This window comes from Phallusia mammillata, chromosome 1 (genome assembly GCF_965637545.1).
Source record: "Phallusia mammillata chromosome 1, kaPhaMamm4.hap1.1, whole genome shotgun sequence".
NCBI lineage: Eukaryota > Metazoa > Chordata > Ascidiacea > Phlebobranchia > Ascidiidae > Phallusia > Phallusia mammillata.
The window spans coordinates 2,919,152-2,940,730 of NC_137252.1; the positions used below are offsets into that span (position 1 = coordinate 2,919,152).

The 21,579-nt window shown below is 39.0% G+C and overlaps 2 protein-coding genes and 2 long non-coding RNA genes across 5 annotated transcripts; 1 reads left to right on the forward strand and 3 right to left on the reverse strand.

The window, feature by feature from the left end:
• The first annotated feature begins 11,305 nt into the window (after positions 1–11,305).
• On the forward strand, positions 11,306–12,423 carry LOC145233672 (uncharacterized). Of its 2 annotated transcripts, XR_013861158.1 has the most exons (4): positions 11,311–11,539; positions 11,713–11,739; positions 11,841–11,867; positions 12,092–12,423. It is a non-coding gene; the product is annotated as an uncharacterized LOC145233672 (long non-coding RNA). The 2 variants fall into 2 exon arrangements; XR_013861160.1 differs by lacking the exon at positions 11,713–11,739 and having other exon boundaries at positions 11,306–11,539.
• Positions 12,424–12,860: 437 nt separating this feature from the next.
• Positions 12,861–14,635, reverse strand: LOC145233689 (uncharacterized). The gene is made up of 3 exons (XR_013861164.1): positions 14,455–14,635; positions 14,169–14,277; positions 12,861–13,288 (listed from the first exon to the last, which is right to left on the reverse strand). It is a non-coding gene; the product is annotated as an uncharacterized LOC145233689 (long non-coding RNA).
• A 949-nt stretch (positions 14,636–15,584) lies between these two features.
• LOC145212774 (uncharacterized) lies at positions 15,585–16,334 on the reverse strand. Its single transcript, XM_080081060.1, has one exon. It carries the CDS (start codon positions 16,332–16,334, stop codon positions 15,585–15,587), a length of 750 nt encoding a protein of 249 aa, XP_079937186.1.
• Positions 16,335–18,567: 2,233 nt separating this feature from the next.
• LOC145208999 (uncharacterized) lies at positions 18,568–19,305 on the reverse strand. Its single transcript, XM_080079251.1, has one exon. The coding sequence runs from the start codon at positions 19,243–19,245 to the stop codon at positions 18,592–18,594; it is 654 nt and encodes a 217-aa protein (XP_079935377.1). The 5' UTR covers positions 19,246–19,305; the 3' UTR covers positions 18,568–18,591.
• Between the last annotated feature and the right edge of the window lie 2,274 nt (positions 19,306–21,579).

The window sequence follows — 21,579 nt, forward strand, 5'->3', positions numbered from 1 at the left end:
ACATGTTTAGAAACTTGTCGTTTTAAATTTTGTTTGTTTTTCAACAACTGCAGGTTAACAATCAAACTTTAGGTTTTATTACAGAGTGAAAGATTTTTAATTAAAACATGAAATACCTGGTACTGTTGGCATTTGCAGTACTTTCATTTGGCTCGTTAGGTAAGTGGAATAAAAATGTTGCACAATGTTTAGCTGAATTGTATAACTCGCTTGACACAAACAAAATTTGGGATTTGTATTTAAAACCGTCATGAGGTCGAACCCCGTCAAATACAAAAAGTTTAAGAGGTTTAAAGTGAATGCTCAAGTAACTGTTGGTACCTGATATTTATATACTTTTCCTATCTGTAGATTTTAATCTGCACAGTTCATTTGAGTAGGTATTTTTATATGTTTATGGCTTTTGTTTTACAATTTTAACATAATTTAACACACCAAAGTTTTACAAACCAATGTACAGAATCTTACTTTGTGCTGTGAATGTGCCAGTGACAGTAACTCACTTAAAATTTGCTTTGTAGCTTCGGGTATCCAATGTTATGAATGTCACTTCTCAGAGCCTCACATACCGAGCATTACCGAGTATACTTGTGAGGGTCCAAACCCAGATCCAAAACAACTCGCAAACTGCTCTGCGAATTTCAAATACTGTTTGACGGTTGTGGGCTGGGCCACAGGTAAGTGCCAGATTGTCTACGAGCATCTTGTAACACATATATCAAACGTTTATTGCGTGTTTTTACAGCATACAGCATATGGATATTACAGCATACAGCATATGAGATTTCCATGAGTTTCTTTCAAGTAACGCTTGGCAGTAATGGTTTAATTAACATCCATCCTATAAATGTGTATTCACGTGTCGCGCTTTATAACACCTTTACGTGGCACAGTTGTTTTCAGCTTGGTTAACATTTTAGCGCACTTACGCTGCTACGATTTCTTGTGCCGAGCGAAGTCATCTCAACTCATGTTTTTTTTATTACAACCATTGTCTCTTGAATATATACAGAAGTGGACATTTTCGAGCGGAAACTTATCATCCTTTTGTTTTGTAATGCTGCTGTTTGTTTCACTCCATTAAACAAAAGCTGCACTTATGTCTTTAGGTACCACGACATGGGAAGTTGTAAGGACATGCGGGGGTGATCCACAAGCTGAACAATGTGACAGTATGCCTGGGGAACCGTGTGCTATTATGTGTGTGACACAGGTAGGAGAACACAACATACACTTTAAGCAGTTTTGGAAATCTTAAAAGGCGTAAAGCCATTAAACTACATTGAAAGCGCCAAAATATTGTAACCTGCATCTATATAGTTTGGGTCAAACTATGTGCGTTCAAAACCTTGTGCCAAAACTTTATGTGGTTTTATTGTTTTTTAGACGGTTGCAACACAAGCAACGGAACAGGTAAATTGTTAATATAATTCTAACATTTCCTTAACGATGTTTTGTTTCCTACTACATAGGTCAATATCTTTTTAAGTAACGGTTTTAATGTTTGATTTTCAGAAAATCCTGATCCAACCAATCCACAATGTAAAGTTTGTATTTTTATTCTCTGGTTCTCCATTTGCTTGCTGTTTCTACAGGTCGGTAAAAAGTTTTTATGATCGTTAAACAGTTGTCAACTAATAATACAACCAACGTACCAGAAAAAACGGGGTTGCTGATGTCCCGTTAAGAAAATAATTCCAACCCTCGATTATTTTACCCAGACAATCAAATGCTTGACCTGCTACATTTTATTTGATCTTTTTTAGTACCTGGAACTACTGCAGGATCCATATCCAGAACCACTTCAACAATCACAACCGTTTTAGTAACCACAACCAGCGGATCAAGCAAAGCAAACCTCAACTTTCTAGTCATGATGCTCACTCTGGTTGCTGGATTCTTCTTCAGCAAGTTTTGATTTTCCACGATAACTCCTCTTTCAATAATTTAGCTTCAAATTCTGTAACATTATTTTACGAAAGTTTTTGTAATGTAATTTCAACGTGTTTGTGTTGATTAAGCGGTGACGTAGTGTAGTTTTTTGTGTCTCATTCCGTTTTTTGTGTCTCGATGTTTTTACTCTTCTTCGCTTTAAAGTTCCCATTGCCTTAATAATAATGCTCCATCACAAGAAAAAAGATGCTTTCAAAAATACGGTGTGAATTTAGCTTATGGTACACTGTCATGAATGGAAAGTTCCCTTAGTGCAGCTGGTTACAAGACATTTACTGTATAACCTAGTAAAGTCAGACTACGACACTCAAGTTTTTAGGGGGTACCATGTTGAAAGGCCATCCCTCACCTGTTCAATCCAACAACAAATCCAATTCAGACCCATAGCCCGTAAAAATCATCTGTCGGTATTTTGTAAACTTTTCTAACATCGGTTCTAGTGTTATAGTATCTTTTTTCAAGCTGTCAGTTTATGAAAACAAATCTGACCATATTTACAACCTTTCAGGAGCATTTTATGACAAAAGAGGGGAATGATTTACAAAAAGAAAGCGACGAATTTTTTCGTCTCCATTTTTTAAAATCGGAAAAAGTGATAATTGAACGTCCCCAGCAAATGGTAAATTGATTGTCCTTTACTGCGTACTGTAGCTATTTTTGCTTATATTTAATGTAGGACAAACTTAATTGGGTGAACAGAATTTCTGTACTGTCAGCGAGGGTACGACAAGATCCACTATAATCTTCAGAAAAACAAATCAAAACCAAACAGTTATGTCTGTTTAATCTATGAGTGCCTCATGGTTGGCAAAACAACAAGCACAAAATGCAAATGCGCGAAACTTTTGCTTCATAATAAAACCTAACAGTTATTCTTGAGTTGCTGGTAATAAAAAATAAACAACTTCAAATAGTAATGTATTTCGTATATAATGTTGTAGATGTTTAAAATTTGCCTGGTACTATTTGCTAACATCTAACGAGGTTCAATAAAATCTCATAAGCCACTACACGCTTTCAGGTTTGGTAAGGACAAAACGCAACCCGGAAAAGTTATTTATTGAAGATTAAAACATCTGAAACTTAACGACTCTTCATTACAATAATGTTCAATTCTTCAACGATAATATACATATATAGCAAAAAATACATGGATTAAGTGCTCGAATCAGTGCTAAAGCGTCGATGCAGACTAGTGATGCACCGAAGTTTCGGTTGGCCGAAACATTTCGGCCGAATTCGCTGTTTTCCAATGTTCCGGTTTCGGCCCGAACTTTTTTGAAAATTCGGCCGAAACCGAACTTTTTTATTGCATGGAATTAAGGCCCTAAATTTCATTTACGCCCATACGAAACATCATTAATTAACTATTTGTTGTATCTATGAAATACCAGCAACGTTGTCTGCAAAATATTAGATGTTTAGCAAAGTTTACCCAGTGTGAAAGTAATTTTAGTTTGTCAAAATTGAGTTCACTCGCATCAACAACACAATTTTTTTTAGTTGAAACCATCCAAAAAACGGGGATTTTAGGTTCGGTCTGATTCGGCCTCATGGCCGAATATTCGGTTTCGGCCCGAACCTTTTTAGGCGGGTTCGGTGCATCACTAATGCAGACCATCAAATACGCCATATATACATATATTATAGTACGCCAGGTCGATCGACAAGGTACATAAGAATGCTTGGGAATCCTTCTTGATTCGATTTGCATAGACCTGGCGTATTACAATAAAAAACATAATTATAGCTTTTCAAATCTTTCTTTTTTATTTTGCTATAACAGAAACCTAACCAAAATGACCAGCCAAAGTTCAATTTGGTTTGAGTTTAACATTCAGTCTGCATATCAACTGAAACACAAAAGTCGGAATTTTTTTCTGTACACATACCCACCACTGATATGTCCCATCAAAAACAAAATGGAGGCAAATTGTTTTCAAACATATTTTACTACTAACCAATTTGTGACCTTGTTCTGTTTTCCGATGTGAACCAAAACCCGGCATTGTGTATGCAACAAAACCAACTAGGCGACGCATTTGTACCTAATTAGGCCACCAGTTGACGTTTCTTGTATTAAGAAACAGGGGATAAAGATTTTTAGTTTTCGCTTGCGCACAAAGTAATTTTCCTAAATCGACAAATAAAAAAGAGAATTCCTCACATCAGTGTAGCTTGGAATACGACATCACTAAGATGATAACCATCATGCAAATCCCACTGCGTTTCGTCTACTGTGTTTATTTTATTTTATTCAATACATTCCGTGATGTACTTTGGTAATCATTACTCTGACGTAATCATCCGATCGACAAATTTTCCCTAAAATATTGTGGCAAATTTATTGCGAGTTTTAATCACACTTCAGCATTATCAGTAAGACAAAGAAGCACCTAAAATGCTAAAGTCATTGGAAGTCTAAATCATTGGTTAAAATCATTTAAATGACAAGAAATATAAACTACAGCTTTGAAACCAAATTACTACATGACATGTTTGGCTTATTTAAGATCGGTCATCGTGAAATTTACTGCTTGCTGACGAAGAATCCAGCAAACAAGGCCATCATCATGACGAGAGGGTTCAAATTTGCCTTGCCCGATCCGTTGATTGTGTTGCAACCATCTGGAAAACAAAAACGAATAATACTTTAGCGCAACTCCTGGTCGAAAATATTTGTTTTTATTCACTGACTCATTCCGCAAACTTTTGACCCTTTATAGTGTCTTACCAATCGCTTTTATGTTTTGACAGCACCAAAAGAATAATAATTTTCTGTGTTTGCTTTGTTAGTAATAAATGGTTTGCTTTCTGATTTACAATAGCTTGTGTCAACATACCGTTTAGTTTAAGTATACTAATACACTAATCACGTGTTACTCTCTGTTGCTTGAAAGCGCACTTGCGCTGCATAAGTAGAACGCTACATTAAACTGAGCGCGATATGACAAAGATAGTTAAAAGATTTATTAGTATTGCCGACGAAAGCGCAATAAATTATGATTTCCCTTGACCGTCGAATTTAAGTGGCAAATCCTGCAACATTGTCGTGGTTGTCAGAACAATCCAAAAATATTTATTTTTTTCAAAATAATGATATTTGACGACAAAATACGTGCATATAAAGTAAATGTTGCTGCTGTGCTTCAACATACACAAACTAATGTGAGACGCACAGCGCATTAGGTGTTTGTCAATAAGCGAGATTCCATCAGCAAAACTCATTTGGTGCCGTTCTTTAGCGACTTGACTTATATTTTTTTGTTTGCAACTGGCAAATTGTGTTGAGCGAAAGTGGTGTTAATTTAATATTTGTACTGTTTTTATTTTTAGTACAACTTAACTTTAGCTATCGATAGTCTGTTACAGCAGCATATCCATAAAAAGCTGTTCAGAAAATTAAAGGCTCCTACTTTAAATGTGTGGAATATTTTCACTTACCAGTGTCACAGACATTGATACACACATTTGCAGGTCCTATATTCTGACAAGCAGCATTAGCTGGGTCTCCACCGCACGTCCTTATTACGGCAGTTGCTGTAAAGAGGCCAACTGAAAAAGATAGTGCCTTTAAAATGTTGCTTGTCTCAGGTTTGCTTTCAAGGGACAAAAGACAAAATCAACATATTTCAATCTTAAACAACTGACAGTTAGTGAAAAAGCATCATAAAAATGGTTTAAGATTTTAAATATTACTTGCACAGAAGGCTACACACATACCAGGTGCTGTGGCTACAACAGTCGCACAGTAGTTAGTCCCATTAGGGCAATCCATGAGATGATATGCATCCGGGTTTGGACCTTTGCATGTTTTGTCACCCACACCAGATACATGTGGGTCAGTAAAGATGCAATCGTAACATATGATTGCTGAAGCTGTAAAATGAAGTAAAGTACAAAGTATTTCTGAGGCTGGAAGTTCTGGCTAAAACACAACAAACATCTTCCGGGCTAATTTGATCCATTTAATTTGAGCGATAAAATTTTGGTAAACTTTATTATACTCCACTTACCAGTTGAGGCAAAAGCAAGCACTGCAAATACTGACAGAACCAAGTTCTTCATGTTTAAGTTAATAATGGTGTCTTTGCAATGAAACCTAAGCTTTGTTTGTTTCTCTGCAGATGAAAGAAAAAGAAAATCCATCAGAGTTAGAAGCAAAATGATTAAAAAATTCAGAAACATTTTCGTCTTTTAGCTGAGCTAGAAGCGTTTACCTGTCCACATCAAAATCACAGAATAATTAAGAAATCTATGCTATGTAGTGCCATTCTATTGACAACAGCCATCATCGTCAAACTACAACTTGCTAAAAACGAATGCAGCAAACAGAGTCAGCGTCATGACAAGAAAGTTGAGATTTGCTTTGCACGATCCGCTGCTTGTGGTAACTAAAATGGTTGTGTTAGCATCCGGAAAACAAGTCAAAAAATTGTTGCAGTTCAACTCACATGACCTCTAGTTTGAAACATGTCTGTTGGAATACATACTCTTGGCAAACATTCAAACCCTAAAGCAAACACACAGACATTAGCTTGCACCTATCCCGTTGCAGGATTTGAATTGCCTAAAAACATAAAGCTGCCACAGGGAAATTATTGTTACCTCTGGCAGAAAAATGTTTGCAATAAATAAAACTTTTATGAGAATTGCAAAACTAGACACGGACTTTGTAGTTACCTGGTTCGTTAGTTAGATCGGGGTTGTCTGAAAAACAAACATTAAAACTGTTAAAGAAAAGCCTTGTTACGTAATTAGCGTATTGTCTTTACCTGTTCCACTGCCTGAGTTGCAACCATGTGAAAAGCACAAAACAAAACTATGAACACAAATCTTTTGACCCATAAGCGTTTCCCCCAAATTTATCACGATTGTTTGATTAACCAAAAATAAGTTACGACACTAATGTGGCAAAGCGTCGAGTCAGGTCCGATTAAACTCTCTTGTTTTGAAATCGATGTACTAACCCGACCCCAATAGCCAAGTACGTCTTACAACTCTGGTTTGCCGAGGAGTACAAGTTAGAGAAGTTTGACTACATATATAACATTTTTGTACAATGTTTTTCTCACCTATGTTGCAAACCATAGTGCATGTATTTCTACCTGCGGTGTTGACACAACCAGTAATACCTGGAATGCCTCCACATGCACTTGCAATATTGCCGTAACGCCAGCGGCTTAAATGCAACAACATTCTGAGTTTTTTCGTTTAGGAGAATAAAATCGAAAAGACAGATTTTAATTACTCTTTTGCCTACTGCAGAAACTATAACAAGCCTTTACGAAGTGTACAGTTCAATTTGCTACCACCTTTGACACCAACACAATTATATTCTTTGTTAATTAAGTCTTTTACTACGGGTCGGCAACGGTTTTAAAACTGAAATTTTATCGCGGTTCGACCTTTAAATAGCAGCAAATGTGTAGCAATAAAAATTTATATTTGAACATGGCAACACGGCCGTATGGAAGGACTGCTACAAAAAGCATTTAACCTGAAAAAGTATACGGCATTCACCTACTACTTACGGACACTCACAAAAAAGCACATACCGGTAACGGTGCTAGTTATGGCCATACAATAGTTGACCCGTGGACAATTAATAAGATGAGTTTCAGCGGGTTCGGTTCTTACATGTTGGTTCTCTTATGCCCGGTTGTGGAAAGTCAGTAAAGAGCAACTGTAACATCTGATTCCTGAAGCTGGAAAATCATGATGTTGTGGTTAAGTTTGTTAACTGATAATTTTGCGTTATAAAAGATTGATTTTGTTTTCATTAAAACCAGATTGGTAGACTAAAGGTACTCCTGTAAACCATTTGCAATAGTGTGAAATGTTTAAACATAAAAAAACAAATTAATTTGCTTCAAACCTACAATTGAATGAATTATTAACCCATAGAAACTGTTTCTGTTGGTCGGGTAATTAAAAGTTACTGAAAAACGAAGGAAATATATAGTATTTAAACAAACAAGTGTTTGTGTCAAATAAAACCGATACATCTCAAACTTTCTTAAATCGACCCAGAAATTTGTTTTATTTAGCGTTGCAATGCCACACACACAGTAGAAGCTTCTTACTATATTAGTGGGACTTATAACTGCACCTTTTTAAACTAAAAAGCCGAATAAATTTTAGCGCAACTGAGTGCGACTTTGCAATCAATTGTCTCACGGCAACGTACTTTTTTATGGTGGATTGCTACATAAGCTAATGCGACTCGCATTCAGTTTTATTTACCCTGTTGAAAACGACCTGTATAAGACGTCGAAACGTCGGAGTAAAGTACATTTGCCACAATAGCTCTATAAACTTGATATTATGCCTGGCAGCATGCTGTGATTCAATAGCTTATAGATTTCCCGGGCACATGTTTGTGTTTAGCTATGTTTACGTTTTATAATTCCCAATTATAACATAATATATGTTCATGTTGTTAAAATATGTTTGCCCTTTCGTAATCGGATGACAAACAAAACCATAAAAGCATCATTGTTTTTCAGTTAACGGAGACCAGCAAGCACGACATGATTGCTTGGGAATCCTTCTTGATTCGATTTGCATTCTATAGGCCAGCTGACGTATTATGATGAAAAGCGTAATTGAAGGTTTTCAAAATCTTTCTGCTTTTTTGCGTATATTAGAACCAAAAAATGACCTGCTAAAAACAGTTTGAGTTGAACATCCAGTCTGCACACCAAGCGTTCCAATGAAAAGAAGTCGTTTGTCTTGGACGAAAGCAATTACTTTCACTTTCAACAGTGACGAAAGTTGAATTATTTTCGTATCGAAATGATGCTGTATTTAATAATATTGCCTCAAAACTCTAACAATAATTATGACAAAGCCTCAACAATAAATGAAACAAGTGAGAAAGTAAAAAAAAGTAATATAAAACAGTATTGACACAAATATTGCTTAAATATCGAGAAATGTTAATGTGGATTTTTGACATAATCGACTTTTTGAATCAAGTAGGAAAACTCTGCATCTTTGGTAGATTCCTATTTGACTACATTTCTTGCTCGTGGTTGTTTCAAAATAACAAAAGTAAAGTTTTGCGCCAACGTCTTTTTAAGATTTTTAACAAAACAGTTGCAATTTATGCAAAAGGAAGAAAAGGAGGAACGTTGCACTAACGTAATTTTTAAGTTTCTTAACAAAACAATTGATTGTGGGCGTTCTTCCGCAGAAGAAGGCATCCACGACACAGTGATGTCAGTGCAGCGTTCCTCCTTTTTTTCTTTTTGAATAAATTGCAACTGAGAAAGTGATTAAAAACAGCACAAATCCAAACACAACAAAACCACTCAGCACGTCTATTAACGATGAAAAAGGAGAAACGATGCTTATAAATATTGTATTGGCAGCATAAAACATCATTTGGACGTTTTCTGTGCAGTTCCAATTAAGTAGGGAATTTGGACACGTTTGTATGGTAGCAAGATGTTGGATCAGTTCCTGCATTTTATCATGAAAATAAAACAAATAAAACGTAGAACATAGGATTGCAAAGTAATTATTTATTAACTCTTTGCTTAATTTGTTTGTACCAGTAAATCTTAGTGCAAAACCGATATTCGTTTAAAATAAAAGCTATCAGCGCCAGTTAAAATTTTCCACCCATTAGAAACTTGTTGTTTTAAATTTTGTTTGTTTTTCAACAACTACAGGTTAACAATTAAACATCAGGTTTCATTACGAAGTGAAAGTTTTAAAATTAAAAGATTAAATACCTTGTGCTGTTGGCTTTTGCAGTGCTTTCATTTGGCTCGTTAGGTAGGTGGAATAAAAATGTTGCCTATTTTTTCACCAAACGGTTTAACGCGCTTGACAGAAACAAAATTTAGGAGTTGTACTCGAAAACGTTGCAATCCCGTCAGAAACAAAACTAAAAAGTTACTTGTTTTTTAAAACGTTTTTCTTCCTTGGAACGAAATTCGTTTTTCATTACTGGTTTATCTACCGTGAGTCTCGCCAACATAAGTTTTAATCGGGTTGATTATTGTTGCATCTGTATGAGTTAGTTGCGTTTTAGACTGTTCGGGCATTTGTTTGCCTTAAAAGGTTTCAAGAATGTGTAGTAGATTCATCTGCTGTATTGCAAAGTCTAGGTTATTCGATAGCACAAATCGTGACCACAGATTTGCACAAACAAAATCAATAAAGTGAAATTTTACAATAGTAAAAACGACAGTAAAGGCTGGAAACTTTGAATGATTCTTTTATACTTGTAAACCTTTTTCCCGTAAAAACCTAAAATGCAAAGCCGAGTCCGACCCGCAAATAAAATTTCCTCAGGTGCACTATGACACAAAATTGACCAAGTGTTAATTTAGGCGCGATATATTCAAATGTTAAAACACGAACACGAAACAAAAAAGACGATCGGAATTACAACTCACAGAAAACGGTTAAAATTAAAGCATGATGTATGCCAGATTATGCTTTTTATTGACAGATAAAAGTATAAAAGTGGTAGCTGCTGGGACTGTTGGAAACTGATAGTTATATTCTTTTCATTTCACTAGATTTTAATTTGCACAGTTAATTTTAGTAGGATAGGTATATATTTGTAATTGTTTATTGCTGTTTTATAATTTTACCATTTGTTTCAATACCAAAGTTTACATCTAATGTACAAAAACTTAACTACGTTGTGCTGTGTGAACGTGCCAGTAACAATTTGCTTTTTAGCTTCGGGTATCAAATGTTATGAATGTCACTTCTCAGAGCCTCATATACCGGTCATTACCGAGAATACGTGTGAGGGTCCAAACCCAGATGCAAAACATCTCACAAACTGCTCTGCTAATTTCAATCACTGTTTGACGATTGTAGGCTGGGTCACATGTAAGTGCCAGTTTGTTTACGAGCATGTTGTAACATATAAACCAAAAACTGATTGCGTCTTTTTACAACATGGAGCATATGGAACACTATATACGGATCTGTTCATAAGTTTAATGGTGCAAATAACGGCCCAAATAGACGTAAAAAGCGACATGCTTTATTGTTCAATGTGGCCTTCATATCACTGATGATGGCATGAGCATTTGCCGAAACGTTTGAACAATAAAGCATGTCGCTTTTTACGTCTATTTGGGCCGTTATTTTCACCATTAAACTTATGGAGCATATGGTTTATGTGATTTCCACGAGTTTCTGTCACGTAACGCCTGGCCACAAAGATTTGTTTGAGATCCAACCACGGAATGTGCTCTTCACATGTCGCGCTTTATAACACCTTTACGCGGCACAGTTGTTTTCAGCTTGGTTAACATTTTAGCGCCATTACGCTGCTACGATTTCTTGTGCCGAGCGAAGTCATCTCAACTAATGTTTTTTTATTACAACCATTGTCTCTTGAATAAATACAGAAGTGGACATTTTCGAGCGGAAACTTATCTTCCCTTTGTTTTGAAATGCTGCTGGTTTTTCACTCCATTAAACAAAAGCTTCACTTATGTCTTTAGGTACCACGACATGGGAAGTTGTAAGGACATGCGGGGATGATCCACAAGCTGAACAATGTGACAGTATGCCTGGGGAACCGTGTGCTATTATGTGTGTGACACAGGTAGGAGAACACAACATACACTTTAAGCAGTTTTGGAAATCTTAAAAGGCGTAAAGCCATGAAACTACATTGAAAGCCCCAAAATATTGTAACCTGCATCTATATAGTTTGGGTCAAACTATGTGCGTTCAAAACCTTGTGCCAAAACTTTATGTGGTTTTATTGTTTTTTAGACGGTTGCAACACAAGCAACGGAACAGGTAAATTGTTAAATGATTCTAACATTTCTTCAACGATGTTTCGCTTCCTACTACATAGGTCAATATCTTTTTAAGTAACGGGTTTAATGTTTGTTTTTCAGAAAATCCTGATCCAACCAACCCACAAGGTAAAGTTTGTATTTTTATTCTCTGGTTCTTCATTTGCTTGCTGTTTCTACAGGTCGATAAAAAGTTTTTATGATCGTTAAACAGTTGTCAACTAATAATACAACCAACGTACCAGAAAAAACGGCGTTGCTTATGTCCCGTTAAGAAAGTAATTCCAACCCTCGATTATTTTACCCAGACAATCAAATGCTTGACCTGCTACATTTTATTTGATCTTTTTTAGTACCTGGAACTACTGCAGGATACATATCCAGAACCACTTCAACAATCACAACCATTTTAGTAACCACAACCAGCGGATCAAGCAAAGCAAACCTCAACTTTCTAGTCATGATGCTCACTCTGGTTGCTGGATTCTTCTTCAGCAAGTTTTGATTTTCCACGATGACTCCTCTTTCAATAATTTAGCTTCAAATTACCTTGTATTATTTTACGAAAGTTTTTGTAATGTAAATTCGACGTATTTGTGTTGATTAAGCGGTGATGTAGTGTAGATTTTTGTGTCTCATTCCGTTTTTTGTGTCTTGATGGTTTATTACTCTTCTTCGCTTTAAAGTTCTCATTGCTTTAATTAATAATAATGCTCCATCACAAGTAAAAGATACTTTTAAAAATACCGTGTGAATTTAACTTATGGCACACTGTTATGAATGGAAACTTCTCTTAGTGCAGCTGGTTACAAGATATTTACTGTATAACCTAGTAAAGTCGGGCAACGACACTCAAGTTCTTAGGGGGTAACATGTTGAAAGACCATTCCTCTCCTGTTCAATCCAACAACAAATCCAATTCAGACTCATCTCCCGTAAAATCATAAAAAACGTCACCGTGTCATTAGCAAAATCAAACAAGCACCTCTAGCACCCCAAGCGTACAAAACAGAGAATAAAGATTCGTAATTTTTTCGCTTGCCCACGAAGTAATTCTCCCAAATCAAACAAGAAAAAGAGAATTCCTCGCATCAGTGTAGCTCAGAACACGACATCACCAAGATGATGCCAAGAATCATAAAAATGCTCCCTGCGTTTCGCCTACTGTGTTTATTTTAGTCAATTCAATCTTTGATGTACTTTGGTAATCATTACTTTGACGTAATCATCCGATCGACAAATTTTCCCAATAATATTGTGTCAAATTTATTGCGAGTTTTGATTACACTTCAGCATTATCAGTAAGACAATGAAGCACCTAAAATGCTAAAGTCATTGGAAGTCTAAATCATTGGTTAAAATCATTTAAATGACAAGAAATGTAAACTACAGCTTTGAAACCAAATTATTACATGACATGTTTGGCTTATTTAAGATCGGTCATCGTGAAATTTACTGCTTGCTGACGAGAAATCCAACAAACGAAGTCATCATCATGACGAGGAGGTTCAGATTGGCCTTGCCCGATCCGTTGATTGTGTTGCAGCCATCTGGAAACCAAAAACAAACAAAGAATTAACGCAACGAATGTCAACTCCTGGTCCGAAATCTATGTTGTCATTTAAAGCCTTGACTAATTTAGCAAACTTTCGACCTTGTTTAGTCACTTACAAATTGCTTTGAAAGCACAAAAGACATTAAAACTTTCTGTAATTGCTTTGTTAATAATGCAGTGTTAACTTCCTCTTTCCCAATAGTTTGTTTAAATATACCGTTTGGTAGACAAACACGCCAAGCAAGTTTTACTCTCTGTAGCATAAAAGCTCACTTACACTGGATAAATAGAACGTTAGGCAACATTGAGCAAAACACGCTCTGATGAAGAAAGTGAACTGAGTATTATTAATGCCAACTCAAACGCAATAAATTATCATTCCCTTTATCCTGCCCCATTACCATCTAATTTGAGCAACCAATCCTGAAACATTGCCGTGGTTGTCAGAAATGTACAAAATAAAATCTTTTCCAATGCAATGTCTTATACTGGACCATGTAATACTGTACGACAGCCATAGCAAAGTGATAGAAATTAAAAAAAGGTATTCAGGATTTGCGGGGTTTGTTATTCGGTTGATTATAAACTGGTCCTGTGCATATAATATAAATATTGCTGCTATGCTTCAGCATACATAAACTAATGTAAGGCGCACATCATATTAGGTGTCTGTCAACTAGAAAGTTTTTGTTAGCAAAATTTGACTCCAAAATGTCGCTATCACATTTGGTATCGTTCTTTAACGTCTTGATTTGTACTGCTTTTGTTTTCTAGTAGAACATAACTTTAGGTATCGATAGTTACAGCAGATCCCATAAAAGCTCTACAGAAAATTAAAGGTTCCTACTTTAAATGTGTGAAATATTTTCTCTCACCTGTGTCGCAGATATAGGTACACATTTGTAATTCCTACATTCTGACAAGCAGCATTAGCTGGGTCTCCACCGCACGTCCTTATTACGGCAGTTGCTGTAAAGAGGCCAGCTAAAAACAGTAGTGTTGTTAAAAGTGTTGCTTGTTTTAAGTTTGCTTTAAAAAAACAAGACAAAACAAACTTTTTCAATCTTAAACGACTGACAGTTGGTGAGAAAAAGCATCATGAAAACGGTTTATGATTTTTAATGTTAATTAGGCTACTTGCACTGAAAGCTAAACACATACCAGGTGCTGTGCTTACAACAGTCGCACAGTAGTTAATCCCAGTAAGACAATCTATAAGATGTGATGCAATCTGGGTTTGGTCCTCTGCATGTTTGGTCACTCACACCCGGTACATGTGGTTCAGTAAAAGTGCAATTGTAACATCTTATTGCCGAAGCTGTAAAATCAAGTAGAAAGCATTTCTGAGTCTGGAAGTTCTGGCTAAAGCACAACAAACATAAATTTTGGTAAACTTTATCATACTCCACTTACCAATTGAGGCAAATGCAAGCACTGCAAATGATGACAGCAACAGCTTATTCATGTTTAAGTTGATAACAATATCTTTGCAATGAAACTTACGTCGTTTTTCTATGCAGATGCAAAAACAGAAAATCCAGCAAACAGATTCAGAAGCAAACTAATTAAATCATAAACCTGTTTTGGTTTTAGCTGAGCTAGTAGAGCTTACTTGTTCACCACAATGTAATTAAGTCTCTCGAGAAAATGTTTTTTTAATAGTGAGTCAGTGCAGATAGCAAGCCACTTTTTGTGCCAATTTAAAAACATTTTTCTTGGCAGCACAATTTTCAAATTCCCCTGTTAACCGACACCAAAAAACAGTACAATCGGCTAAGAGCAATGACCCATCTGAGAAAAATCTTGCTTATACTTAATTAAATTGCCGCTGTAAACCAAACACACTTTTAACTGCCCAAACGGTAAAGGATGTAGAAAAAGGGTGCGACAAACTTTGTGGTTTTCAACCTTTAAAATTGGATGCAGTTTGAATTAAACCGACTAAAACGTCCGCCAGCAAATAGAAATTTAATTGTCCTGTTCTGTGTCAACAATACTGCTTATATTTGATCAAGGAACAAAACGAAATTGTGTGCACAGAATTGCTGTACTGTCAGCGAAAGTTAGCAGTGAAAAACAAATAAAAGCCACGCATGCTAGAAAAAATGTCAGTCTAAAGCGGATGCTTTATTTCAATGCAGTTCGATGATAGAAGAACGCGCAACAACAAAAACGCGCTTATAAGGCAACAACGACAATGCGAGAAAAAGGCAAAACGCACGCTTCGATAAACACGATTGTACACATGCAAGAGAGGTCGCCACAGGACCCCCTCCAGAAGCGGGCATGCGTCACGCTTGGTAGCGTTGCGGGGGATGCACATTCCGTCTTGGTCGTCCTCTGGCCGGAGGATGCGCGACTGGTACAGGTGCGGTCAAATCTACGTGGGCGGGCTTCAATCGGTCAATAGAAATCGTCTGCGGACGACCGCCCATGTCCAACGTAAACGTTTTGTCCGACGTATGAAGGACCTTGTACGGACCATCGTACGGTGGGGTCAGAGGAGGTCGGTGAGTGTCACGACGGACAAACACATAAGGACTGCCCTTCAGCGTTGAAGGGATGGACACGCGAGGGTTGCAGTGACGTGACATCGGTTGGGGCAAAAGGCGTTGCAGAGTATCTCGCAACGTTGGCAAAAAAGTTGCAACGGAAGTATCTTCAGTGGCCAGAAAATCACCAGGCACCGTTAAAGGAGTGCCGTAAACCAATTCGGCAGACGAAACATTCAAATCTTCTTTGGGGGCGGTGCGTATCCCAAGCAACACCCACGGCAACTCGTTTAGCCAATTGGATCCCGTTAATCGAGCCATTAATGCACTCTTTAGGTGGCGGTGGAAGCGTTCCACAAGACCATTCGCTTGAGGGTGGAAAGCCGTCGTGCGGTGAAGATGCATACCTAAACGCTGCCCAAGAGAAGTCCATAGATCTGACGTGAATTGAGGGCCACGGTCAGAGGATACATGGCAGGGAATGCCAAATCTAGAAAGCCAATGGAAAGTAAGAGCACGTGCGCAAGTGGCGGTTGTAGCATCTTCCATGGGTATGGCTTCGGGCCAGCGCGTAAAACGGTCGACGACGGTTAATAAATACCTATACCCGCGGCAAGGTGGAAGTGGACCTACAATGTCTATGTTCACGTGCTGAAAACGAGAAGTGGGGAATGAACATGCTGTTGAATTTTTGCCCGTTGGCAAGCAAAGCATCGTTTAGCCCACAACGCAACATTCTTTTTCAGCCCATGCCAAACAAACTTGGATGATATAAGCTTCCTCGTGGTGCGGATGGAAGGATGTGACAACCCGTGGATGGCGTCAAAAACTTTCCTTTGCAAAGCGCAGGGAACAACAGGACGTGGTCGTCCAAGAGAAACATCACAGAGAATAGTAGTCGGCGAACCTTCAATTTGAACATCCCTAAGAAGCAACCCAGTCACTGCAGTGCGGTAAGACTGAACTTCATCGGTCTGTTGTGCTGCAGCCAGAGCCTTATAATCGAAATCGGTCAAAGAACTGTGTAGAGCATTAACAAACGATCTAGAAAGGGCATCTGCGACAGTGTTTGACTTGCCGCTGATGTGTCTGACATCTGTTGTATACTCCGAAATACACGACAGATGACGTTGCTGTCGAGCAGACCATGGTTCAGAAACCTTCTTGAATGCGAAAGTGAGGGGTTTATGATCGGTGAATGCTGCAAACTTGCGCCCTTCAAGAAAATAACGAAAGTGCCTAATGGCCAGGTGAAGTGCTAAAAGTTCGCGATCAAAGGCGCTGTACTTGGTTTCAGGTTTTCGCAGCTGACGGCTGAAAAACGCCAGAGGGGCCCAATGACCTTCTGTAAACTGTTCGAGTACTGCGCCAACAGCTGTTTGAGAAGCATCAACTGTAAGCGCTATGCTGGCTTGCCACTGTGGGTGATGCAACAGGGTTGCACGAGCAAGAGCATTTTTTGCTTGGCAGAAGGCTTCTTTCATCTCAAGAGTCCATGTGAGTTCCTTTGGTTTACCAGATAAGGAACTATACAGTGGCTTCATGATGGTTGCAATGTTGGGCAGGAATCTGTGATAGAAGTTAAGCATACCCGAAAACTCCTGTAAGCCTTTGACCGTTCGTGGCACAGAAAAATTGCGGATGGCATCAACTTTGGCAGGAAGAGGTTTAATGCCGTGTTGGTCGACCAAGTGGCCTAGAAACTGTATGCTGCTTTTGCCAAACTCACACTTCTGGGGATTAACAACAAGCCCGTGATTAGAAAGGCATCGAAAAACTTGCTTTAAGTGTTCCATGTGAGCTGTCTGGTCTGGACTTGCAACCAGAATGTCATCAAGATATACATATAGAAACTGCAAACCTTGAAAAATGGAATCCATTAGTCTTTGAAATGTTTGTGCGGCATTCTTCAACCCAAACGGGGTTCGAAGAAATTCAAAGAGACCAAACGGCGTGATGACAGCAGTCTTTGCAATGTCTGCCTCTGCTACAGGAATCTGGTGATAGCCGCGTATTAAATCTATCTTTGAAAAGACAGTGCAGCCAGCAAGGCGGGCGGTAAAGTCGTGGATATGCGGTATAGAATAACGATCAGCCTGCGTGGCTTCATTGAGACGACGGTAATCGCCACATGGGCGCCAACCACCGGCAGATTTTTCTACCATGTGAAGAGGGGAAGACCATGGGCTTGATGACCGACGAACTATACGCAAATCGAGCATCTTCTGAAATTCTGCCTTTGCCAACAACAACTTCTCAGGCGAGAGGCGCCTGACGCGGCAATGCACAGGTTGCCCTGTGGTCACAATGTGATGTTGCACACCGTGTTTGGGCAAGGTATCAGAAAACCGGGGGATTTTTACCTGGGGAAACATCTGCAATAGTTTGTCGTATGGAGAAAGCACAGAATGAAGAGTGCTAAGCTGTGGCGGTTGACAAAGAGACCTTTTCATGGGAAAACTTGTGAACGCTTCGGAGTGCACCAGACGTTTTTTGTCAATGTCGACCAACAAACGATTAGCACGGAGAAAATCTGCACCAAGCAGTGGACGCGATACATCAGCCAACACAAACCTCCATTTGAAAACTCCAGCTGAAAAATTAAGTGTGACAGATTTGTAGCCGTAAGTAGCTATGTAACTTCCATTAGCGGCCTTAAGATAGAAACCCTTATGGTTGGCACGTCGTTCAGCACCAGTGGGTGGAATTACACTAACCTCAGCACCCGTGTCAACCAAGAAATTACGCCCAGAAACTTTGTCCCAGAGAAAGTAAAGGCTGAAAGAATTGCCGGTTGCCCCAGCCATTAAAGGCAACCGGCCTTGCTGTTTCCCTGGAAAGAACAAGGTGGACGGCATTTGTTTGCATCAGATCCAAAACGCCAGTGGAAGTAGCACATGCCGGAAGGCTTCTTGTTGTCACTGCGGGTGGGTTTACCTTGACGTGTTTTGCTTAGAGCAAACTCCGCGTTGCGATCGCGAGAAAGCCATAATACGTCGGCCTTCTGGGCTAATTGGCGCAGATCTTGTGTGTCTTCATGCGCCAATACCAATCGGATATCCTCGGGCATGTGCTGGAGAAACAAGTGTTCAAAAAGTAAACACGAATTGTGATTTCCAAGAAGAGAAAGCATCTCATCCATTAAGGCCGATGGTTTTTTGTCGCCCAAAGGAGGCATGTTCAAAAGACGCGCTGCACGTTCCTGTCTGGAAAGGGCAAACGATTGAAGCAGTCTTTCTTTAATTGCTGTATATTTACCTTCTGCCGGTGGGCGTTCAAGCAGGTCAATTAAGCGAGCTGCTGTAGCTTGGTCTAATGCTGACACAACATAGTAAAACTTAGTCTCGTCAGCAACAATCTTCTTTAAAGCAAATTGAGCTTCCACTTGCTGTAGCCAAACACGTGGTTGCGTCGGCCAGAACGTTGGAAGCTTAAGAGACACAGCGTGTTCTGATTCCATGACCTTCAAAATTCGTTTGGAAGCCGCGGAGGGTCACCAGTAAAGCGGATGCTCTATTTCAATGCAGTTCGATGATAGAAGAACGCGCAACAACAAAAACGCGCTTATAAGGCAACAACGACAATGCGAGAAAAAGGCAAAACGCACGCTTCGATAAACACGATTGTACACATGCAAGAGAGGTCGCCACAAGTCTATTTTAGGCCAAAGTGGCTTGCTTTAAGTCATTTTGGCCTAAAATAAGCCAAAAAAGGAACTGGCTTTTTGCAAGCCATAAAAATGGCTGCATTGAGTTCTGCTTAAATGGTCCTATAAAATGAAGCCCGAACCTGACCGGAAGCCGAATCGTTTTTGGAATCCCGTTTAGTCCCGAAAGTTTGATTGACAGGTACACTGAAGCATCAGGAAAGACCAAGACAACAAACACAATAGCAGCTGGTCTTAAACAAGGCGTTTTAGGGCTGTTTGACAATAGGTTAGGTACAGCAACTGGCTATACTTAGCTAATTACATTTATTCAAAAAATGCGTAAAGTCAAGGCCTGAATCAAACCCGTTATTAGAAGGAAAACTCAGCCCGAACCCGGCCCGAACCCGAGCTCGGCCCAACTTACAACTTGGTTCTGTTTAATGGACAAATTTTCCTAGTTAAGTCTTCACAGCAGCCGAAGTTGCAATAGCAGTACGAGTGCTAAAATCCGGAAAGTCAGCTGGTTAAGATGAAATCCGACCTGAAATGTTGAAAGCTCTGGGACGGGAAGGAATTCTGTGGTTAACACAAGTGTGTCAAGTGGCGTGGAAACTTCGCAAGACACCTAAAGACTGGCAAACGGGCGTAGTTATTCCAATTTTCAAAAAGGCAATCGTAAGGAATGTACGAACTACAGAGGAATATCGTTGCTTAGTTTGCCAGGAAAGGTGTATGTCAAATGCCTTGAACGAAAAGGCCGAGAAATAGTGGAAACAAAACTGGAGGAGGGCCAGTGGGTTTTCGTCCCGGTCGCAGCACTACGGACCAAATCTTCACATAGAAGCAAGTTTTCGAGAAATCATGGGAATATGCCAAAGACGTATTCGCATGTTTCGTCGACCTTGAGAAGGCATTTGATGTTGCTGGCCATTTAGTCATTTTACTATCAGCCCGAGGTTTGTGTTCGCGTGAACGGCAAACAAACTAAACCATTCCATGTGGGGGTTGGTCTTCGGCAAGGATGTGTATTGTCACCACTTCTTTTCGTTATCTACATGAACTGGATTGACAAGTGCAGCCAAACTGATGATTGTGTCACGATTGGAAGCTTTAAAATTAGTCGTTTGCTTTTTGCAGATGATCTGGTTTTGCTTGTTTCAACTGAATCTGGCCTCCAACACTCATTAAACAGCTTTGCTGCTGCATGTAACACCGCAGGGATAAAAATCAGCACAAGGAAAACTGAGGTACTCCATCTTTCCAGAAAACTTGATCAGTGCAATTTACAAGTAGATGGAGTTTCACTGAAACAGGTAGAGAAGTTTAAATATCTTTGGGTCACATTTACAAGTGATGGGAGACAAGACACCGAAATTGATGTCAGAACTGGAAAAGCAAGCTCTGTGATGGGGGCATTGCAGCTTTCGGTTGTCATGAAACGAGAATTGTCGAAGAAGGCGAAGATGGCGGTATTTAAAACCATCTTCATTCCCATACTCACTTATGGTCATGAGTCGTGGATAATGACCGAGAAGGTGCGATCTCAAGTACAAGCATCTGAAATGAGGTTTTTGCGTAGGGTTGAACGGGTTACTTTACTGGACAAAGTACGTAGCTCCGAAATCCGCAAATCTCTGAGCGTCGATCCTCTACTTCTGAGAATCGAAAGATCCCAGCTGAAATGGTTTGGCCATGTTAACAGAATGCCTCAGAAAAGGCTTCCCAAACAATCTTTGTTGGCAAAACCAAAAGGGAAGCGGCCCACTGGGCCACCTCGAACTCGATGGCTCGATCAAGGTAAAAGCCTGGCCTGGAATCGCTTAGACTTCATCTGATGGAACTGAGGGAGGTGGTGAAAAACCGTGGGGTGTGGAGGCTCAATCTTGAGCTGCTGCCCCCGCGACCCTCAAAAGGATTAAGCGGGACAGAAAAATGATGAATGAATGATAATGATTTTCCTAGTTGGCAAACAAAACAATAAGCAAAAAAAGTAATGCTAATCTAAAAAAGCCGTAGCTTACTCAAGTCATAATTTAAATTCTGATCCGTTACAACAAATCCTCTGGATAGTTTACATGTTGTTCAAATATTCATTTATAAAGGCATAGACTAGAGCATGTATTACCTGCATGTAAACTGTCGACA

Bases quoted from the DNA above. Each gene is read 5' to 3' on its own strand.
- LOC145212774 (XM_080081060.1), bottom strand. From the start codon at position 16,334: ATGGAAGATGCTACAACCGCCACTTGCGCACGTGCTCTTACTTTCCAT.
- LOC145208999 (XM_080079251.1), bottom strand. From the start codon at position 19,245: ATGGAATCAGAACACGCTGTGTCTCTTAAGCTTCCAACGTTCTGGCCG.